At 48.1% G+C, this 20,064-nt stretch overlaps 1 protein-coding gene across 5 annotated transcripts in view; it reads left to right on the forward strand.

Annotated features, from left to right (window-relative positions):
• The window catches only part of FBH1 (F-box DNA helicase 1), a 32,052-nt gene that overhangs the window by 520 nt on the left and 11,468 nt on the right, over positions 1-20,064 (forward strand). For 3 of the 5 annotated variants that reach the window (XM_082308643.1, XM_082308642.1, XM_082308641.1), the window contains exons 2-15: positions 630-792; positions 1,514-1,642; positions 2,297-2,464; positions 4,531-5,075; positions 6,438-6,568; positions 8,323-8,458; positions 8,706-8,896; positions 10,185-10,298; positions 11,968-12,062; positions 13,768-13,936; positions 15,660-15,888; positions 16,755-16,842; positions 17,520-17,606; positions 18,733-18,869. In XM_082308643.1, the coding sequence (XP_082164769.1) occupies positions 1,630-1,642; positions 2,297-2,464; positions 4,531-5,075; positions 6,438-6,568; positions 8,323-8,458; positions 8,706-8,896; positions 10,185-10,298; positions 11,968-12,062; positions 13,768-13,936; positions 15,660-15,888; positions 16,755-16,842; positions 17,520-17,606; positions 18,733-18,869 (2,103 nt within the window). In that variant the 5' untranslated portion in view covers positions 630-792; positions 1,514-1,629. The remainder of the gene's footprint in view (positions 1-629; positions 793-1,513; positions 1,643-2,296; positions 2,465-4,530; positions 5,076-6,437; positions 6,569-8,322; positions 8,459-8,705; positions 8,897-10,184; positions 10,299-11,967; positions 12,063-13,767; positions 13,937-15,659; positions 15,889-16,754; positions 16,843-17,519; positions 17,607-18,732; positions 18,870-20,064) is intronic. The other 2 variants (XM_082308645.1, XM_082308644.1) reach the window with 2 other exon arrangements.

The following is a 20,064-nucleotide window of genomic DNA, read 5'->3' on the forward strand; positions in this document are numbered from 1 at the left end:
TAATGGGGGGGCTTGGTAATTGGGGGGACACCCTTGGTAATGGGAAGGGACCCTTGGTATTGGGGGGAGCCCTTGGTACTGGGGGGAGACCCTTGGTGATGGGAGGGGACTTAGCAATGGGGGGGGCCCTTGGTAATGGGGGGGCCTTGGTAATGCAGGGGGGCCCTTGGTATTGGGGGAGACCCTTGGGAGGGCCCTTGGCAATGGGGGGGGCTTGGCAATGGGGGGGCCCTTGGCAATGGGGGGGCCCTTGGCAATAGGGGCAGGACCCTTGGCAATAGGGGGGGCCCTTGGCAATGGGGGGTCTTCGCCAATGGGGGGCACAGAGGAGGAGACCCCTTGGATAGGGAGGCAGCAGGCCAGGAGCAGGGCTTGGCAATGGGGGGGCTCTTCTGGGCCAGTGTGGGGCAGCCCCGGGGGGGCCCTGGGCTACCAGGGGTCTCCCCAGGTGGGCACCATGCTGGGGGGCAGGAGGCCGGTGCATCCGTGTGGGGAAAGGGTTTGGAAACAAAGCATCGGGGAGGGGACAGGGGCAGCTCTGACCTTCTCCTCCCAAGTATTTCTCATCCCCACGGATCTTCCCCCATCCTCTGCGGCTGCTGCTCATGGCTGATCCTTTGGCTTCACAGCTGGAGTGTCTTCTCCTGGCTGACGAGCTCCGCTCCCCCTCACGTTCCTGACGTGATCGAAGCCGTAAACCGTGACGTGCAACGCAACCTTTCCTCAGCACTTTTCTGTCTGCTGCTGGCGCCGATGGAAAATCTTGGGAAAAGGGAGAAAAGATGAATGCAGGTGAAGCCTGAGCGCATCATCTTCTTCTGTTGGGTTTCTGGACTTGAACCCTCTGCCGTGGTCCTGGCACTTCGGGGGTTTTGCTGTTGTGGGGTGGGGGAGCAGAGGTTTTGCCCCCAGTCTTACATCCAGTCTTGCGTGAGACTTTTCTTGTCCGACAGCTCCGGGAACGGGCACAGAGCCGGTACCTTGGCTCTGACATTTGCCAGGACCGTGTGGTTAAGAGAATTGGGGCACTTCAGTGATTCCTGCTGTTTAATCTGAATAACTTGGCAATTTCAAGTGAGAAATACCATTTTTAAGTAGAATCATAGAATCATTTAGGTTGGAAAAGACCCTTAAGATCATCGAGTCCAACCGTAAACCTAACACTGCCAAGTCCACCACTAAACTGTGTCCTAAGTGCCACGGAGCTGTCTTGCATTGCTTTTTTTCTTCTGCTTGCCTCGTTTGCTGTGTTTTGAGGAACATGGGATGTTAGAAAACAGTCTCCCCAGGGAGCTCAGCATGGGCTTTTAAGGCTGCTCTGTTGAGCTGACGTGGATGAAAGGGAGGAAGCAGCGTAATGGAACAAACTAACCCTTGGATCTTGCTGTAGAGATCAGTCAATTACTTTTGCGGCTGCCGTAAACATGTTAGAGGAGTTTGTCTTCCACAGCACAGTGTAATACTAAAGTAAATTACCACATGAGCAATGTTTTGCTGACAATTCTCCTATCAGGAGGAAGCCCTTCCCGTGCCGTCGTTTCGGGTTTCTCGTGAGCATTTTTTGTGGAAGCAAGTTGCGTTGTTTGTACTTTTTCTGCTGGCTGTCCCGCGTACGGAAGAGAGGCACTCATGCAGATTTCAAGTAAGTTTTTCTTAAAATAACTCTTCAGATAGTTTTCTGCTGATTCTTATCCGTCCTTCTCGCGGGGAAGTGCTGTGCTGCAAGTGGATTGTGCTTCCTCCTTAATGGAGGATCCCAGCTCGGATCTGTTTGCGAGAGGCTCGAGTTTGGGTGTTTGAATGTTGGCTCTGACCTTCCCCAGGCGAGGCACTGTCGTCTCGCGGGGAACTGTGCGGTTCAGCCTCCGCAGGCTTTCTCGGCATCCTCCTAATGATACTTTGCATTTACACGAATGCCTGTGTCTGCTTCCTCCATGTTACGACATTGTAGAGAAAGCCTCAAAACTTACATGGATTCTGATTTTACATCATTCGCTTTTGTTCCAAAGCCTCGTACAGTGCGGGAGGGGGGACCTGGGGTGAAATCGCTGTTGCAGTGACTGCAGATGTGTCACCTTGACACGATGCATTGCCCTCCCTAGCACCTCACCAGAGCGTTGTACAAGCTTCTGCTATGATTTATTCAGAGAAACTCCTGGCTGAAACACTGGGACTCCTATAAAATTTCTGAAAAGAAATCCTGTGTTTATGCCTCTGCTAAAAGCTTGGACTGTATATTGTTTGCTAAAAGTTTCGTTTTGGGATCTTTTTTTTTTTTTTTTGCATGTTGGCAAAGCAGTGAAAGGATTCAAAAAAACTCACCTCACCGCCGATGACTGCGAAGCTCTCACGCGGAGCGCAGAAGGTTCATCCTCCTTGACGCAGCCGTTGAGTCAAACACAAGGCAGAGGAGATGTGAACAGGGGCCTCCATCCCACCCACCGGACAAGGAGACGTCAAGGAGGTAGACTGATTGTGAATACTTTGAAGGCTGAGGGATTTGGGAGAGAAAAATGCTAATATGGTGTGGAATAAAAGGGCGTTGTGTAATCCATCGTCAGACTTGTGCTGATAGGAGAGTAATGCCAGGCGAGGCGAGTGCAAACAGAAGAAATCGGTCAGTTTTGAGTGCTGCATGGCAAAACTGGGCTTAATCTCTGCCTCCGCAAAGCCAAGTGGCAAGAAAAAGAGATACCTTGACTGCTTCTCTCTGTGGGGGAGCGAGTTTGCCTTCGCATGGGTGTTTAGTCTCTGCTCACACCAGAAATGCCTCCATGTCTCTATCGTTGAACTGTCGGTGACTACCTGGGGAGAAGAGCAGCTCTCCCCGAGGAACGCTACGGCCTCTGCAATTAGGCACTGTTAATGATGTGACTCCTGCTTCTAGATGCTCTTTAGGATAATTATTAAATAATAATGAGCTGTCTAATTATACAGGACTGCAAAAGTGGTGTTGAGCACGTAACAGATATTAATGATCTTTGACTTTGCTGGGAGTGGGAAACATTGTGATACACAACTCGTAGACATGGGTCTCAAAAGCACCAAAGCCTTAGAGGGCTTTTGAGGATTGCTAAGACTTTGAGCTAATCTGCACGCAACAGGGCTCAGGGTTCGAACTGAAGGTGAAAGAGCTGTTTTCAAATAGCTCATGGTGCAGGGTTAAAGACCCAGCCTCAAAACCTGTGTAACGACAAGAGATGCTACACACACGTGTGGGCGAGGAGACAGGTAGAAAGCAAAATAAAAACATCCTGAGTTATTCCTGAGGTCCTGAGTGGAAGGTTAGGCTTAGGAGCATTTCAGTGTTTCCCTGGGAGGCTTGGGAATCTCTCTGTACCTTGGTGTGAGCTGAGTCTCTTCACAGAGAACATCTGCTGGGGAGCCAGGACAAGACACCAGCGTCTTAGGCTCTGTGCTCATAGACAGATTTTTCTTTCCCACTTTCATAGTGGCAGTATCTTTGGCTAGCTCACTTTTAAAAATCTAGTAATCTTAGATGCTGCAGGTGTTAGGATATTGGATTTAGACATTGGCAGGGCAGCTGTTCTTTTTAAGCAGCAAGTGTCTGGCAAATCAGACCTCTTTAAGCTCTGCCTTCATGAGCATCCGGAAATAAAAGGCATTAAAATCAGCAGTAGCTGCTTGTGATTTTGTTCTTCTCGAGTTGCCTCTTAGCTGAGCATCAGGATATGTTGCAGACTAGGAGCTGGACAGAAGGAATACCATCAGTGCTGGTAAGTTTAGTCTGTGTGCTCCGTGGACTGTGTGGCTGTCAGAGAGAGAGGCTGCTGAGAGCAGTCTCTTGCCAAGTTTCGGTTTCATTTACGGTCTCCAGCGTTTTATGACGTTGCAGCCAGGAAGTATCTGGCAAGAAATGGCTGTTTATCCTCTTAAAGGCGTTGATCTCTCTTATACTGTGGTAGGAGCAGCCTGCTGGAGGCTTGGTGCTGTGACCTTCTCATGGTGCGAAGCAGTAGTTAAACCCTGAAGCTTTTCTAAAATCTTAGTGTGCTTCTTGTTCACCAGGTTAAGAACAATAAATAGCTGCTTGGAGCCCAACCTCCGTCCGAGGCACACCACAACAACTCAAGTCTTGCATTTTCTTTCCTTTCTATTTCTGTTCCTTTGGCTAGTGGAAATATCTCCCATGAATTCATTCTGCAGCTGTGTTTCTGTTCAACCCACGTCTGCTGTGTTATGTAGCTAAGGATTGTTGATCTGAGAGATTGTTAGGCAGACCATTTCTTTTTCTAGAAGCTAGTGGAGGTGTCAGGGGTACCTTGACAGTGCCCAGATTATATGGACAGTGCAAAGAGATGAATGTTGTTCTCTTGACTTCTACAGCTTGCCAGAGAAGCGATATGAAGCAGGACAGCTCACCTGTAGTAAGCTCATACATCTGTGAGGAACCCTGTGGAAATAACTACCACCTTACACAACCTCTGGTCTCCTTGTTAGCTCAGTTAGGAGCAGTGCGCTTTGCGCTTGTTTCTGTTGACTTCGCTCATGCTCTTCCTCTTTCTGCAGGCCAGGGTCAGCAGAAGAACATCACTGATTACTTCAGGACCTCTCAGACACAACAAGTAGGTGCCAGTAGGACGAATAACAGTAGAATCAAAGAAGAGCTACTGGATCCCATCTTCACAGAAGCTGATGATTCCTTCAGCAGTGTATCTACTGTGATCGGCTGTGATTCCTGCTCCTTTCTGGAAGATGAGGACCTTGTACCAGCTCCCAGGAAAAGCTCCAGAAAACGGTCTCTGTCCACTGGAGCTGCTGGCGTTCCCAAGCCAGAGTACGATTTGTGGGGTGAGCCTGAGAAGAAGCCAATGGTGGTTCATCCAGAATGCAGCCAGATCAAGCAGGAACTTGATGATATGGAAATCGAACCAGTCCCTGATGCACACTACGGACTCCTGGGGACTCGGAACTGGGAAGTGCCTCAGGGAAGTATTGACAAGCTGCCTGTTGAAGTCCTTAGGAACATCTTTGCTTTCCTACCAGTGACTGATCTGTATCAGAACCTGAGCCTGGTGTGTCGCTGCTGGAGGGAGATAATCAGTGATCCGCTGGTAAGGACTGCTGTGATGTTGATTTGAGCCTGTCCCATCTCCTGCTGCTCTGTTCTGTCTTAGTCTTGTGGCTGCATGTGTTGCTGTAGGAGCATCCATGCTGTGCCTGTCTCTCTTTGTTCCCGTAAATCCCCTTATTGTTCCCTAATGCCCACATCCTTTCTTATGAGGTCTTTTGTCATTTTTTGGTCTTCAGGACTACAGTGGCATCTTCAGATGCCAGCCTGTATCAGAAGATCAATTTTGGGGTAACTTCCCTTGATGCATTCTTCCCATACATGGAAAGAGAGCATCCTGTAAGACTCCACAAAATCCTCCTTCGCTGCTTTCCTTGCAGCCTTTTTTTCTGACAGGGATCACACAGGAAATTCTGGCTACCAGACTGGGCAGTGTCCTCTCGTGGCCGGTGTATGTCACTGTCCCCCAGCCTGTGTACGTGTGGTGTCTCCTGTAGTCAAACAAGTTTAGAGGAAAGGTCTTTAACTCTGTTTTTATGGAGCTTGGTTCATCTGCAGTCAAGGCCCTCACAGTACAAACAGTCGTGAACCCACGGGCAGTTGTTTTGGCCGCAGAGAGGATCTCTGCACTTCAATTAAAGGTGGCTCGGAGACAGCTGGCACCACTGGACTTGCTCACCACTCACACTGGAAATCCTCAGCTTGTACAGAGGCTGTCTCAGAGTGGTGGGGGACTGATCACAGCCCAAATTTTTGTCGAGGTCCAAGTTTTTGTTCATGCCCTTCCGATAAATTCGAATGGGTAAGGCTGGACAGAATGCAGGAGGTGTCCTGCACTCAGTGCTTTATCAGCACAGTGTGCATGCTTTGAGCCTGAAGAGCTAGAGATATGCATAGAAAATGCATGCATTGAATGCTCAGTGTGCTCAAGTCCTCTCCCAGATCTGCTCTTCACTCCGTAACACAGCCTAAAAGGCAGCGCTCTGTCTGTTTTTACCAAAGAAGTCCAAACAGCAGGCTGTGGGAGGGTAGGGCTTTGTGGACACAGGGATTTTAAGCACTCAGACCCCGCTCAGAGCAGATCTGTGCAATAGCGATGAAAATATCCCCGTTCCTTTAATGCTTTGACGTTTGAAACTGAACCAGCATCAGGCTGTTCCCGTCATTCTAGAAAAAAAGTCTTTTATAGACATGTTTGCAGGCTATGAGGAACAAGTCTTCCTCTCTTTCCTCTGTTTCCTCTTTCCTTCCCCATCTCATGCTAGGTACCTGTTTCCATCAAGCTACAGGGACTTATTGAACTCTAGGTCTTCTTTGGAAGTCACGTTGATTAGCTTATTGCCAGAAGAAACCTATTTTCCAATGCTGTGAGATGAAAGATGGTGGTATATGCTTCACATTCTAGTTCATTCCTTGGAAAAAGCTGTACCATCGGTACCTAATGAAGGAGGACACGGCCCTGCGCAGAGTTGAACGGGTCTTGGAGGATTTCGCCATAACAAAGGAGCAAGAAGAATGTGTGTTGGGGCTGATCAGGTGAGTCCACTTCAGCACTTGACTTTGTACCTGTAGATCCTCAGACCTTCCTTGCGTTGGGTCTTCTTCCATTTTATCCTGTGAATTGCCAGGAGAGAAATGGGTTTGTCTTCTAAACAGGTGGGAGACGTACAAGAAGATGAGGAAGGAACAGTAAAAATCACTAATAGGGTTCTAGAAATAGGTAAAAAACCCTTCCTTTCCTCTTGTTTATTGTGTTGGGAGGACATGGTGTACAAATAGAGGATGAAATCTGGAGATGAGAAGGTGGAAAGGGGATCTAATTGCTGTCTTTCCCTGCCTAATGAGGGGCTGTGGAGAGCATGATGCCAAACTCTTTTTGCAGGTGCACAGTGAGAGGACGAGAGCATAGGAAATCCAGTTAGATATTAGGAACGTGGTCAAAGGCTGGCCCAGAGAGGTGGGGAATTTCCATCCTTGGAGATGCTCAGACCTCAGCTGGGCAAACGACCAAACTTTAAAGTCATCGCTGCTTTGAGCAGATGGCTTCCAAAGTCCCTTCTGCAGTTTCCCTGATTTCATTAGCGAGTGATGGATAAGTGAGGGAGAGGCTGCAAAGCCTGGGGCAGGGATGGCCTTGTGCTAATGTCTGAGGAGATGGAGGAGCTGAACACGGACTGGGAAGAGGCGGCAGAAGAACAGTCTTGGTGGTGGCCTTCTGCCTTGGATGGTGTTGCCTCTTGGAGGGTGGGGAGATGGTTGTTGCACCGAAGAAGGAAAGGGGTGAGGAGAGCCTGAGCAAGAGGCAAACAGCTGCAAGCTTTCCACAGGCTGGATTTGGAGGCTCAAAGGAAGGTTTTGGAGATGGACCTGTTTGTCAGAGCACAGCCAGGTTGGGTACATCAATTGAGAGGAGCTGCCAGGAGCTCCAAGAGAAGCGTTAGATGACAAAATCAAAAAAGGCTGGGCTGTCCTGTCGCTTGCTGCCTTCTGGCACCCAACAACAAGCTTGGGAGATGTTACGTGGTTGCTTCCTGCAGGGTGACTATGCTGGAGAGAGTGAGACTCAGTTTAAGCGTCCCTTTTAGCATCGCTTTACATTTCGGGATCTGTCATGTCAGCACTGCTTTTCCATCTCCAGATCAGCCAGGGTCTCAGAGTGGCTCAGCATCTCCTGGATTTAGCTGGATTTAGCTACAAATATCTTGTAGAGAGTGTGAGCTCTTCTTCCTCATCCCTCCTATCTCCAATGTATTTTCTTCTTTTCCTTTCCTGAAAGGCTGCTTTCCTGGACCCACACTGACTTATCAATCACAGCTCAGCAGCAAGCCCAAGCCCAAGATGGGTCTCTGATAAAAGCAAGCGCTCTGTTCAGATCTCTGTAGTCTAGAGGGCAATTTTGTATGGCAGTTAAGTGGTGCAAAGTGGAGTCAAATTGGGTTAAGAGCAAGGTAGATCCGTCTTCCAGAAGGAGACTTTGAGACAGCCAGGATGAACTTGCAGACTAAGGGCTTGATGCAGCAAAGTATTTAAGCACGTGTCTGTGTAACAGAACCGGGAACGAATTGTCTAAACGGCTCTAGGCACAAGAACTAGGGCTGGAAATCCAAGTTCAGCACCTTGCAGCCTCACTGCTGAATGCATCCAGTCAAACGTGTGGGGCACAAAGCATGGTATAGTTACACTTAACTGCAGCCTGACTGATGGTTCTTTGGAGAAGGCATTATTTATTTGGAGAATAAACTCACTGGATAAATCTTCTTTGCAAACGCTGCTGTTTCCATTCTGCGCAGGTGCGTGTCTGCCATACCCACTGGCTGGAAGGTGGATCCCAGTGCGGTTCTCCGGTGTTTGAAGAGTCATCACCTCTTCTCAAAGGCTGAAGTCTGCATCGCCAACAAACTGCCGAATTTACAGAGCAAGACAGGGGTAGGTTTAACCGCTATTAACCGGTTTATTTAAAAGGTTTAACAACTGCTGGTGCTTTAAGGTCCTATCTGCCCTCCTGCGTCTAAAGTTTTCCCTTTGCAGTGTTATTTGGTACTATTCAAGGTGACTGAAGAGGATTTACCTATTCATCATGGCATAAGTTTTTTTTCAGTGTTGAAGCAGGGTTTCCCTGCTCCTAAAGGCTCAAAACTTTTTGCTCACTCTTTCTTGTTGTTGCTTATACCAGCCTGAGAACATGTGGGCCATAATTGCAGTCATGGTGCTTTTCTCTGATGGCATCAGCGACATCCAGAAGCTGATGGCGTGTCTGCAGAGACCCTACTCTACCCTCTCCATTGTGGAGGTGACCGAGACGCTTTATTGCATGGCCACGCTGCTGTACGCGATGAGAGACAGGAACATCACAATCACTAACAGGTAAGGAGTGGGGAGATGCTGCCTGCCTGCCTGCCTCTTTCTAGGCATGGCGATACGTAATATCTGCTTTAGGCCCCTCACCCCAGGGCGGCCACGGAGGGGCTGGAGCATGGCCAGAGCAGGGCAGCGAGGCTGGGGCAGGGGCTGGAGCACAAGGCTGGGGAGGAGCGGCTGGGGGAGCTGGGGGGGCTCAGCCTGGAGAAGAGGAGGCTGAGGGGAGCCCTCATCGCTCTCTGCAACGGCCTGAAAGGAGGCTGGAGCCGGGGGGGGTCGGTCTCTGCTCCCCAGGAACAAGCGATGGGACGAGAGGGAACGGCCTCAAGCTGCGCCAGGGCAGGGTTGGGTTGGGTATTGGGAAAAACTTCTTCCCCCAAAGGGCTGTCAGGCCCTGGCCCAGGCTGCCCAGGGCAGGGGCTGAGTCCCCATCCCTGGGGGGATTTAAAAGAAGGGTAGCCGTGGTGCTTAGGGACATGGTTTAGTGGTGGCCTTGGCAGTGCTGGGTTAATGGTTGGACTTGATGATCTTAAAGGTCTTTTCCAACCTAAACGATTCCATGATTCTATATACAGTGAATATATGCTCAGGAGCAATGATGTTCCTCTTGGTTAGGGTTCTTCAGTTCCTCGGTGCATGCAGTTTGTCAGGAACAGTGTGCACATCCCTAGCTTTTTGCAGGAACATTCAGGAGCACTGCCTTCAGATTTGCTTTGATTCCTAGACTGTTTCATAGTCCGCTTGCTTTTTGGGAAGTAGTGTTCAAGAAAAAGAATTTTTTTCAGAAACAAAAGCAGGTTTTAAAGCAACTGTAGAAACTTTCTGATTAGAAATAGGTGCACATCAGCTGCAACAATTTAATGCAGTTATTACCTTCCTGAGGCCAGTTGCTCACTTCACTCCTCTTAAATCACGCTACAAGTCCCATGGGCACCCATTGCATGTAGGTAGTGATCCGTCCTGCGCCTCCTGTGATTCAGGAGAGCAAAAGCATCCTGTGGATTCTGATCCCAGGTCACGTTTGCATGGCAGAGCCTGAAACACAAACCTAGCAGGACTGAGGGAGAGGTCACAGAGCTGTCCCCGTGGTGCCTTTGCAGTCACTTTTCAAGGTATAACTAACGGCACTTTAAAATATTAATATTGTCTCCTGCATCTTCCTGAGTGCCTGAGGCTTTGCGCATTGTTCTGTTGGAAGTATTCAAGATGTTGGCGGTCTATTAGGTGGCTGCAGAGGTTTAATTTGGTATTGATGATTTCTCAATGATAAATTCTCTTTTGTCCTTTCTACCAGGATCCATTACAATATTTTCTACTGCTTGTATCTGATGGAAAATTCTTCTGTAACTATGGAGACAGTAAAAGAGGAAACACCGGTTTCACGCTGTAGACAAGACTTATGGTCAAGGTAATGCTCTTTTACGTGAGCCGAGCAATGCACCTAAGTACGCAGGGCCCTGATGGAGTGCTGAACCTTGGAGGGGGAGCAAATGTTTCACGGCAGGGACTGGTTGATAAGACTCTGAGATTCATAAGGATTAGTACAAAACCTTATTCTGCTCCTTGCCATCTTCTCCCTGAATTCTCAGAGGAAAACCAGAATCAGGCCTTAAATCGGTAAAAACTGAATTACCAAGCACTGACTGAATTTAAAAGTCCTTATTCACCAGTGGGTCTGTGTATCAGCGGAACACAGTTCTGTGCGCTCCAGTGCAACGGCCGCTGAAGTTTTGCAGAGCCCAAATCACCCCAAAATACGTTCCCAAATGACCGCTCTCCCTATGGATAAAAAGCTCTGGAAGGAGGGGAGAGTGCCTGCTTTAATTTTAACAGTGTGTTCCTCTAGAACGCTGCAAGCTGCAGTCAGCCAAAACGGGGGCTGGCTTGCTGGTGATGTTACTGTACCACAAATAATGTGGCCGTTCATTTATAAACGCTGCTTTCTGTGCACGGGAGGAAACGAGATACCAGCCACAGGATATTGATTTGGATCTGTTTTCTGAATCCTGTTGGATAACTGTTATATACTAACTGTTTTTTATCTATCTATCTATCTATCTATCTCTTATAAATTAGTATTGGTTGGTAGCTTGCTGCCTAGAAGGAAAGGACAGGAAGGAGTGAAACGCTTTCCTGGCCTGTGGAGATCCAGGCTTGGTTCTCTTTCTGCTGTAATTATCCTGGGTTGAGTCATTTAGCTTCCTTGTCCTTACCTACAGAAGGGGAACAGTTGTGCTTTCATCTGCCGCAGAGGTCTAGCAAAGAGAAAGCCAATAAAATCACCGATGATCCGAGGTACAACAGTGAGAGGTGGTAACAAAAAAAATAAATCAAAGATAAACAGATGCTGGGTTTCAGTGCTTCTTGGTTTCCCAGCCCTTTCATTCTACCCTTCCATTTGAAGTCTTTTTCTGAACAGATTTTGCTTGTTCACTAAAAGATGCATCCTGGGGGCAGCCACCTAACTGCCAGCTGTGAAACGTCAAGGATACTTAAACAAGGCTTTCCGCCCTTACGCATGCTATCGGGGAGGACCCTGTGCGAAGAGATGGTTCACAGTGTTGGCTGATTACAGGTTTCAGACCTTTTTGAATAAAACAATTGCACTCCAGCCGGCAGCGCTGAATGACTTTCTTAATGTTAATCAAAGCTCTCGGCTCCCCTGAGAGGCAAGGGTAATTGATCTGTCCTACATGCTGAGAAATCGGAGAGCGATTTAAGGTACGTGCTCTCAAAAGCAACAAAACACCCCAAACCCAAGTCGCTGTTTGTTTTCAATAAGCCTAAGGAGCTGGGGTGCCAAATTCATTTTTAAAGCATGGCTTAGGGCCCTTGAGAAGATCTTTTCCTATGTAAGCTTCCCCAAGGTTTAATTTTTATTTTTGCTATCTCCAATCTTTACTTGTTCCCTGCTTTTCTCATTTGCCCAATAACCAAGTTGCTCCAGTGCCACCTTCCTGATTGTGGGATGGGATAAATCATTCATTGGTTTCCTTCTGCTGTTAGTCAGTTTGTTTGGTTTAGGTAGGAGGATTTATTTTCTTCATTCCTTTTGCTCTGTTTTTTTCTGATTTTAGTAGCTTGCCTGAAATAAAGCTGACCCATGAACAGCAAAGGATTTTGAATCACAAAATTGAGCATGGTCAAATAGTGAAAATTATGGCATTTGCAGGTAAGAGCCAAAAATTATGTTGCAAGAAGAAATGCATAACCTCTAATTCTTCTCCTACTCTCCCTGCTTCTTCTGTCCAAGGAACTGTGCAGATACCAGAGGAAACAACCTTACTTTTAATCAATACAAAAAATCAGAGCAAGCTTTTGCAGAGAAATAGGAATGGGAAGCATGGTGGTGGTTACTCCCATGCAAGCTGGGTAAATGTCGTATGCAGACACGATACCGAAACCGAGTGTTTGGGTGCTGTCGATGACTGCCCAGAGCAGCTTGTCGGGGAACCCAGAGAGGAGAAGCAACTCTCCGTGTGCTGCTTCGTCGCATGCCCAGCCTGTTTCGCAGTGTTATTGCCCACAGGCCACTGGACAGAGTCGCTCGTACTTATTTAGATTTAGCATCTCTGTAAGAGCAACACAAGCCAAGAAATCTTCTGCTCTTGCACACTGTTTTGAAAAGGGGAATTGCATAAAATTGAGGGAGCCTATTTAAAAAGAAAAGGAAAAGTAAATCGTCTCCCTCCACCTGCAGAGAGTTTCCTTTAAAGCCGCCGCACTGGGGGCTCAGGCGTAATGCATGCTCTCTGCCCGAAAGGCTTGCAAAAGGACACGTCCGTGTCCTAAGCACCACGGTAAAGAAGCCACTAATGGTGGTTTCTTACGTTTGTATAGAGTCACTGCGTCCAAGTGACAAAAACAGGAACGTTCATCAGCTTTGACAGGTTACGTGGAACGGCAACAAGGCAGGGCAGAAAAAAAGCTCGAGGAACCGCTAGCAAAAAGCATGAAAGACTCGTAATCCTTTTTCAAACGTGTGGATGAGGCTGCTTGCCAAAGCATCTGTTAGCTTACTGCGGTGTAAAGGATGCCTTAGAGTGAACTATGTGATGGCAGAAAAGCTAAATCTGCATCTGTGTTGCTTGTAGAAGGTCTTGGAAAGGACCGGCTTCAGGATTGTTCTCTATAGGGGGTCCACCAGAGGGTCAGTCTCACCTTCACATGGGAAGGGTTGCGGATCAAATACGCGTTGGTACCGTTCGTTTCATGATCGGGACTGCATCGCCCAGAAGATGTAAAGGAACTCAAGGGTGAAGTGGCTGAACCAGTAGCTGAGTGTGAAAACTGCCGTGGTAGCGGAGCTGTACAGGGAGGCGTGGGAGCAATCTACCAGCAAGACCAATATCTGTACCAGGCAAAATGGTAAAAGATGGTCCTCGTGGGTGAAGCAAAAATAGGAGCAGATGGTCAGTTTTCCGCACGGAGAGTGGCAAGCGCTGGAGTCCTGCAGAGACCTGTGCTGGGACCTGCTCTGCCTAACGTTCCCGAGTCATCTGGGAGAAGCGTGAACAGCACGGTGACAAAGTTTGCTGACGCTGTGTCATCGCTGAGGATACGAAAAGGGACAAAGAAGGAAATGTGCAGAGCCCTTCAAGAGAACCAGTACCTTCATGTATGCTCAGACTTCTAGAATATTGGGGGATAAAAAGATACTTCTTTTTAAAGGCTTTTTGGCTGCAGACTAATTTTTCAAAGCTACTTTGCCCCACAGCTCCTGATTTGAGTTGAGTCAGTGAATAAATTCCCATTAGCTGCAAATAGTCCTGTGCAGTTAGGACAGCAGGAGGGGGAAGGTAAAGCTGATGAGAGGTGTGCGGATTCTTTCATACCTGACTCTGGATGCTTTTTGTTTGCTTTCTTCTGTTCTCCAGGTACAGGAAAGACCTCAACCTTGGTCAAGTACGCGGAGAAGTTTGCTGATCTGAATTTCCTTTACGTGACATTTAACAAAGCTGTTGCAGACAGGGGAAAAAGTATCTTCCCCAGAAACGTTACGTGCAGGACTTTCCATTCGTTAGCATTTGGAAGTGTCGGCAAATAGTGAGTGGGGGTTTTACATTCCTTCATTGAAAGCCAGGGGAGCAGGAAAAAGACATGTCAGGAAAGGAAGGTTTGGTTTTGAAGTAAGCCTTCAGGACCTGAGGAAGCAAAAACAGTGGGAGAAATTATTTCTTTCACTTGCTTCAAGCCAGACTGTGATTTACGGTTTCCAAATTCCTTCAGATTGGATGGGCCAGTGATTTTAGCATCCACGTGAGCCTGGGGAAGCAGATTCATTGCACTGCTCTGGCATAGGCCATGTTGACATAAGCCCCAGTGCTGTTTTGGGGGCTGTTCATCCTGCCTGAGTTTGTAGCCAAGGAGCACTTCACAGGGAGATAGAAAGCCACTGAGAATGGCTTTTTCCCATTTCCAATTTACGCTTCAGTGGTACAACCACTCTAAATGCTGCTTTTCTTTAGAAGAGGAGGGGTTTTCTTAACCTCAGTTGTTCTAATGATAGTTTCTGGCACCACCAGCAGAGTGCTGTTGACTCTCTTGAGGGACAAGATGCCTTGCAGACAGCTCGAGAGAGATTGGAGCATTGGGCGGCTCTAGATAGATTGGAGCATTGGGCTATGATTAATGGGATGAAATTTAACAAGTCCAAATGCCGGATCCTGCACCTAGGATGGAGTAATGCCGGGCACGAGTATAAACTGGGAGCTGAGTGGCTGGAGAGCAGCCCTGCAGAAAGGGATCTTGGGGTGCACGTCAACAGCAAGCTCAATAGCAGCCGAGAGGGCAAACCACATCAAACACAGCACAACCAGCCGGCCAAGAGAGGGGATGATCCCGCTGTATTCAGCGTTGGTGTACCCTCACCGTGAGTGCTGCATGCAGTGCTGGGCCTCACAATTTAAAAAGGACGTGAAGGTCCTTGAATGCGTCCAGAGGAGGGCAACAAAACCGGTGAAAGGGCTGGAAGGAATGGCCTACGAGGAGCAGCTGAGGACTTTGGGTTTGTCTAGATGGGAGAAAAGGAGGCTGAGGGGTGACCTCATGGCTCTCGGCAGCTTCCTGAGGAGGGGACGTGGAGAGGGAGGTGCTGAGCTCTTCTCCCTGAGATCCAGGGACAGAACACATGGGAATGGTTCAAAGCTGCATCGGGGGAGATTCAGACTGGACATCAGGAAGCATTTCTTTACCGAGAGGGTCGTCAAACATTAACAGGCTTCCTAGAGAGGTGGTCGATGCCCCAAGCCTGTCAGTGTTTCAGAGACATTTGGACAGTGCCCTTAACGACACGCTTTGACCTTTGGTCAGCCCCAAAGTGGTCAGGCAGTTGGACTAGATGATCACTGTAGGTCCCTTCCAACTGAAATAGTCTATTGTATTCTATTCTATTCACCAATTATGCTGGCATATCTAAACTGCAGACAGAAGGGAAAATGAGCCACAACACAGAAGAAGAGGGGAATCCTCTTACCTGGCTCTGAAAACAAGCTGTAGTTGCAGGGGTGAATGATAGGAATATCTCTCTGGCTCAACTTTTCATCTATAAAATCTATAAAGTGAACAAGTTTGTGCTTCCACCAGGAATATAGTGAGGATAAATATGTGCAGATTTTAAAGATATTCCATTACTAGGTCAAAGTGGGTGTCTAAAACAGAGCTTCTGCAAGTGTTAGTGTGCAACAGAAGCAAAAGTGAGCTTGCTTTTCCAGTAGGCTTTTCATGTGTGATTCAACGTCTCTCTTATTTTTTGTCATCTGTGGCACAGCTATAAAGAAAAAAGCAAGGTGAACTTCTCCAAGATGTCGGTTTACTCTCTGTGTCCCCTTATCCAGAACTGCGAGGGACAATCTCTGTTCATAAGAGGGAAAATGATCTTGCAGACCCTTGAAAACTTTTTCGCCTCTTCAGATGAAGAGATCTGTGAAGAGCATACTCCTATTTGGTTCAAAAATACGCATGGCAACATAAATCGTGTCAGTCAAGCAGAAAAGCAAGTGAGTATCTGAGATGAAGCAGGACTTGGGCTGCAAGGTTTAGAAGGGGCTGTAGTTCTCCCACATCTCTCATAGTTCATGGTTATTTGTGCTTCAGCTGTAAGAACTGACTGTCAAAATCTTTTTTTCCTCTGGTGACAAACCCAAAGAAACTGGGGCCTGTTTGTTCTCCCTGTTTGCTCAGCTGGTTTCTAGAGAGTATCACTGTCTCTGCTCAGTGCACATGTTTCTTCCCTACAAGGCAAAGAGAAGAGATTGCATTTATATCACTGCCTGAATGGCGTTGTGATATTGCATGTAAAGGCAAGAAACGTTTTTGTAGTCATTTTGATACGCAGTGCCAAACCCAAAAATTCTCATTTAGAGTACAGACATCTCAGCAACACTTAAAAGGACAGCACTGACCTTGCAAACAACGTGGGCTGGAGTTGTGGAGAAAATTAGCCTTTCTGCTCCGCATTGGTCACATCTGACCAGATCCAGCCCAACTAGCAGAAATCCAATTTCCAGTCGTTATTTCTGGCAGGGAATGAATTGACAGCCTCGAAATACTAAATACCTTTAAGCACCTTGCAAGCTGTCCAGAGAGGCCAAAATAAACACAAGGTCTGTGTTAATGTGCAGAAGTTAGGGGGTATTGTATTACACTGTCCTAATAGCTGAGCCAAAGAAATGTTCTTTTCAAAGGGCTGCATCTGGAAAAGACTGTGTTGAGGATAGAAAGTTAACTGGTGGTGACACAGAAGAGAAGTAGGAGGAGACAGGCTTCAGAGAAGCCTTCAGAGAAGCCTTTCAAGATCTGCTGTGCCTGGACTGTTTCTCTGGTCAAAGCGATCTATCCAGACCCTTCTGTTTTCTCTTTCTAGATCAACGTGAAAGAGGCGAAGGACATATGGCACAACATGAAGAAGCTGGATGAAGACGTAGAGAAGAAATACAGGATACCTTGTGATGGTAAGAGAGGACAGATGTCAAATAGCCTTCAGATGAAGAGCTGTAGTAGAAAACTGAACGGATTCATACTTCTTATTCCTGGCTGTGTACCAAGAACGAGCATCAAAAAGTATAAAATTTGAGTTCTCCTGCCACTAGCTCACCAGGGAGCTCAAAACAGTCCCAAAGGCTGGAAGGTTGTTCTTTTTTCCTGTTTGGTGGTGGAACTACTCAGCTGTGTGTGATGGCAGCAAAATCATAGAAATAATGGGTGAGACAGTGGGTGGACGAGCGCTAACAGCGAGTGTTTGTTCCTTGCTGCTGCCGGCACGTCCTTTCCTCTTGCTTCTTAGCTTGTGTGCGGATGGTGCCAGAGGTGGTTTGTACTGGGGAAAACCTTCTTCCTTGTCGTTTTCTTTGTGCGTTAAGAGCTTTGGAGTCATCAGCGTAGCTGCCTTCCTCCAGTGCAGTCAGGTTGTTTAAGGTTGGGGTTTTTTTCATCCTTCATACAGCCAAGGGAGACAGCAACATCTGGGAGCAACAGAGATTTTTGCAGCCCCTCCAAATGTCATGCAAATTCCAAGCAAGAAGTAGGGCCAGAAATATTTTTTTTTTTTAAACGGACCCGTTTTAGAGATCATGGTGTTTTACGATGAGAAAATTACCCTCTTGCTGACATACCTTGTTCTTTCTATCAGGGTATTTGAAACTTTGGCAGCTCAGCAAGCCTCAGATCTCAGGATATGATGCCATTTTTGTCGATGAAGCACAGGACTGCACTCGAGGTGAGCGGTGACAGGAGACAGACCTGCAGCCTTCCTAAGCACTTTACAGAGAGGATGTTCCTGTGCTCAGGGGTGTGTGAGAAGTAGCACAATTGAAAAAAATTATGCCACTCAGCTGTAACATTATAACTGACCCATCGCTGGGTCCCAGATCCTTGCAAATTCAGTAAGGCAGCTTGTAAGCAGGCTACAAGAGTACATGTGCATCAGCTTGAGGGGTTGCTTTCAGCTGCTTTGGGCATCCAGACATGCCATCCAGGCCCTTTTGCTATTGTTTTGCTGCTACCAGAGAAAAACAGAATACCAGCATAGCCGAGGACATGGTTTATTACAAGAGTGGCGAGACATTAAACACTTCAGCTCTCAGAACAGCAGAGCTGCTCCATCCTGCCCTGGCCCTGGGCGCAAGTCTTGCCCGTTCCTTGCACCCGGGGATTCCTGAGTCACATAGCAGAAAGCTGCTGACTTTCTTTGCCGGGGATATGGGGAGTAGCTCTCTGTTGCAAAGCAAGTTGAATTGGTTCTGCAAAGGGATCTAAGTGGACCGAACTGTGTGCTGAGGAGCAAAAGAAGCGGGGCAGAAGGCCCGGTGTTTTCAGCACATATTAAATCATCTCAAAGGCTTCATCAGACCATCTCCCACCTGTACTCACTGGAGACCTGGTCTTGCAGGGGTTTGGCTGTGCTTTCGCAGCTGCGTGTGATGCAAGCGGTTGATCTGCCAGCATGCCTGAGCCTTGGGCAGGCTTGGTCGAAGAGGACCGAAGGGCTTTCTGAGGCACGCGCTGAATCAGCGTGCACACACGCAGCGCGTCCGGGTGGCTGGAGATGGGGGGTGGATTTGTGCTGGGCTCACACATGTGGGATTAAGATGTTGTGCAGCTGCAGGCCAGGAAAAAAATACCATCAGACTAAAATAGTGGGAGGATGTTTGTAGAGCTCCCAGTCAGCTGCGCACTTCCCTTTGCTGCTCCCCAACTTGTCTCCTGCAGCTGTGTTGACCCCTTCTTATATGCTGTGAGTCATCAGGCAAGAGATCTTGCCTCTGTACAGGCAAGAGAGATTGTACAGTTCACTCTTAGTTTATAAGTAGGCTCCCCCTTAATGCTCCGATGTTTTCCTGCAGCCATCATGGATATTGTGCTGTCACAGACATGCGGCATAATCCTCGTCGGAGACCCTCACCAGCAGATCTACACCTTCCGAGGTGCTGTCAATACCCTCCACTCAGTGCATCACACCCACATCTACTACCTCACCCAGGTAGGATGAGGGTCTGCTGCTGTCCTTCCCTGGACAGATCCCTAATGCAGTGGAAAATGTTTCATGTCCTTCTTCAGAAGGCATCTAACAGCCAGACTTCGGGAGTTTGTCACCGTGGAGTGTTTGCGTTGCCTGGATTAGTGGCACGCTTTGCTGTTCCCACTCTGCACTGCAGAGCTCCTTTGTGCCTCTTAGTGGAGTGATCCCATCACTAGGAAAGCCATGCGGCTTGAAAAATGGGTACCGGGGTAGAGATCTTAGTATATGGCTTATTTCAAGGAGACCCCCTCTTTTCTGGGTTAGTTCTCAGCTCCAGCTGAGCGGGCAGGGGCAGATGTCCTCCTTGCTTCATTTTGCCCATCAGTTACGACAGTGGGTCTCATGCACGGAGATGAAGGAGTTAGGAGCAAAGAGATGAATTTTGTTAGCAGTGACCTCCTTGAAATAAAACCACATTGATGAAGGAGGACGTATTTGCTGGCTGTACACACAATCTTTTTTTCTGGCTCTGTACAAACTCTGGCATTACCACCTCTGCCCCACCAGTGCCCCTTTGTCCATGATATCTCCTGCCCTGTTTGTCTGCCAGGAGCATAATTTTCATCCCTTTGGGAATCCTTGCAGAATGAATCAGCTTAAACCAACAATACAAGCTGCAATGCAAGCAGCTCCTAAGCCAGAACGGCCACCCAAACGCCCATCTGCCTGAGCTGCCTTTTCCCCTTGCCCCGTGGCAGCCTTGCCAAGGGGCAGGAGCCAGGGACAGGCACATAGGAATGGGGACTGCGTTTATTTGCAGTGGCCCGTCTGGTGACGGCCTTGGGACCAGCCTTGCATCACCTCGCTTGTGGAGTTTTTTGGGTAACAAGATTCTCCATTTCTCTTTGCTGGTGGAGGTGTTGTGCTCAGCCAGGCACTGGTGGTTTTTAATCATGGCATGAGTGAAACTGTTATGGCTTTGCGCTTACGGTGCTTTGACTCTTGGCCCCAGATCTACAGGTTAGGAAACCATAAGGAGCAACTTCCAGCCCTGCTTTGCTGCTCCAGTCCGTCACCTCTCCAGCAGCCCAGCAAAGTGAGGGACCCGGCTGCTTTCCCACCACCTCTAGCCCCTGCCCTGCTGCAGGACAGACGTGCCACGTCGCATTAACTTACTGGGGAAGAGTCTTGGCAGTGGCAGCTGTTGGGGTGGAGA

This window comes from Platalea leucorodia, assembly GCF_965183815.1.
Source record: "Platalea leucorodia genome assembly, chromosome: 4".
NCBI classification, from domain to species: domain Eukaryota; kingdom Metazoa; phylum Chordata; class Aves; order Pelecaniformes; family Threskiornithidae; genus Platalea; species Platalea leucorodia.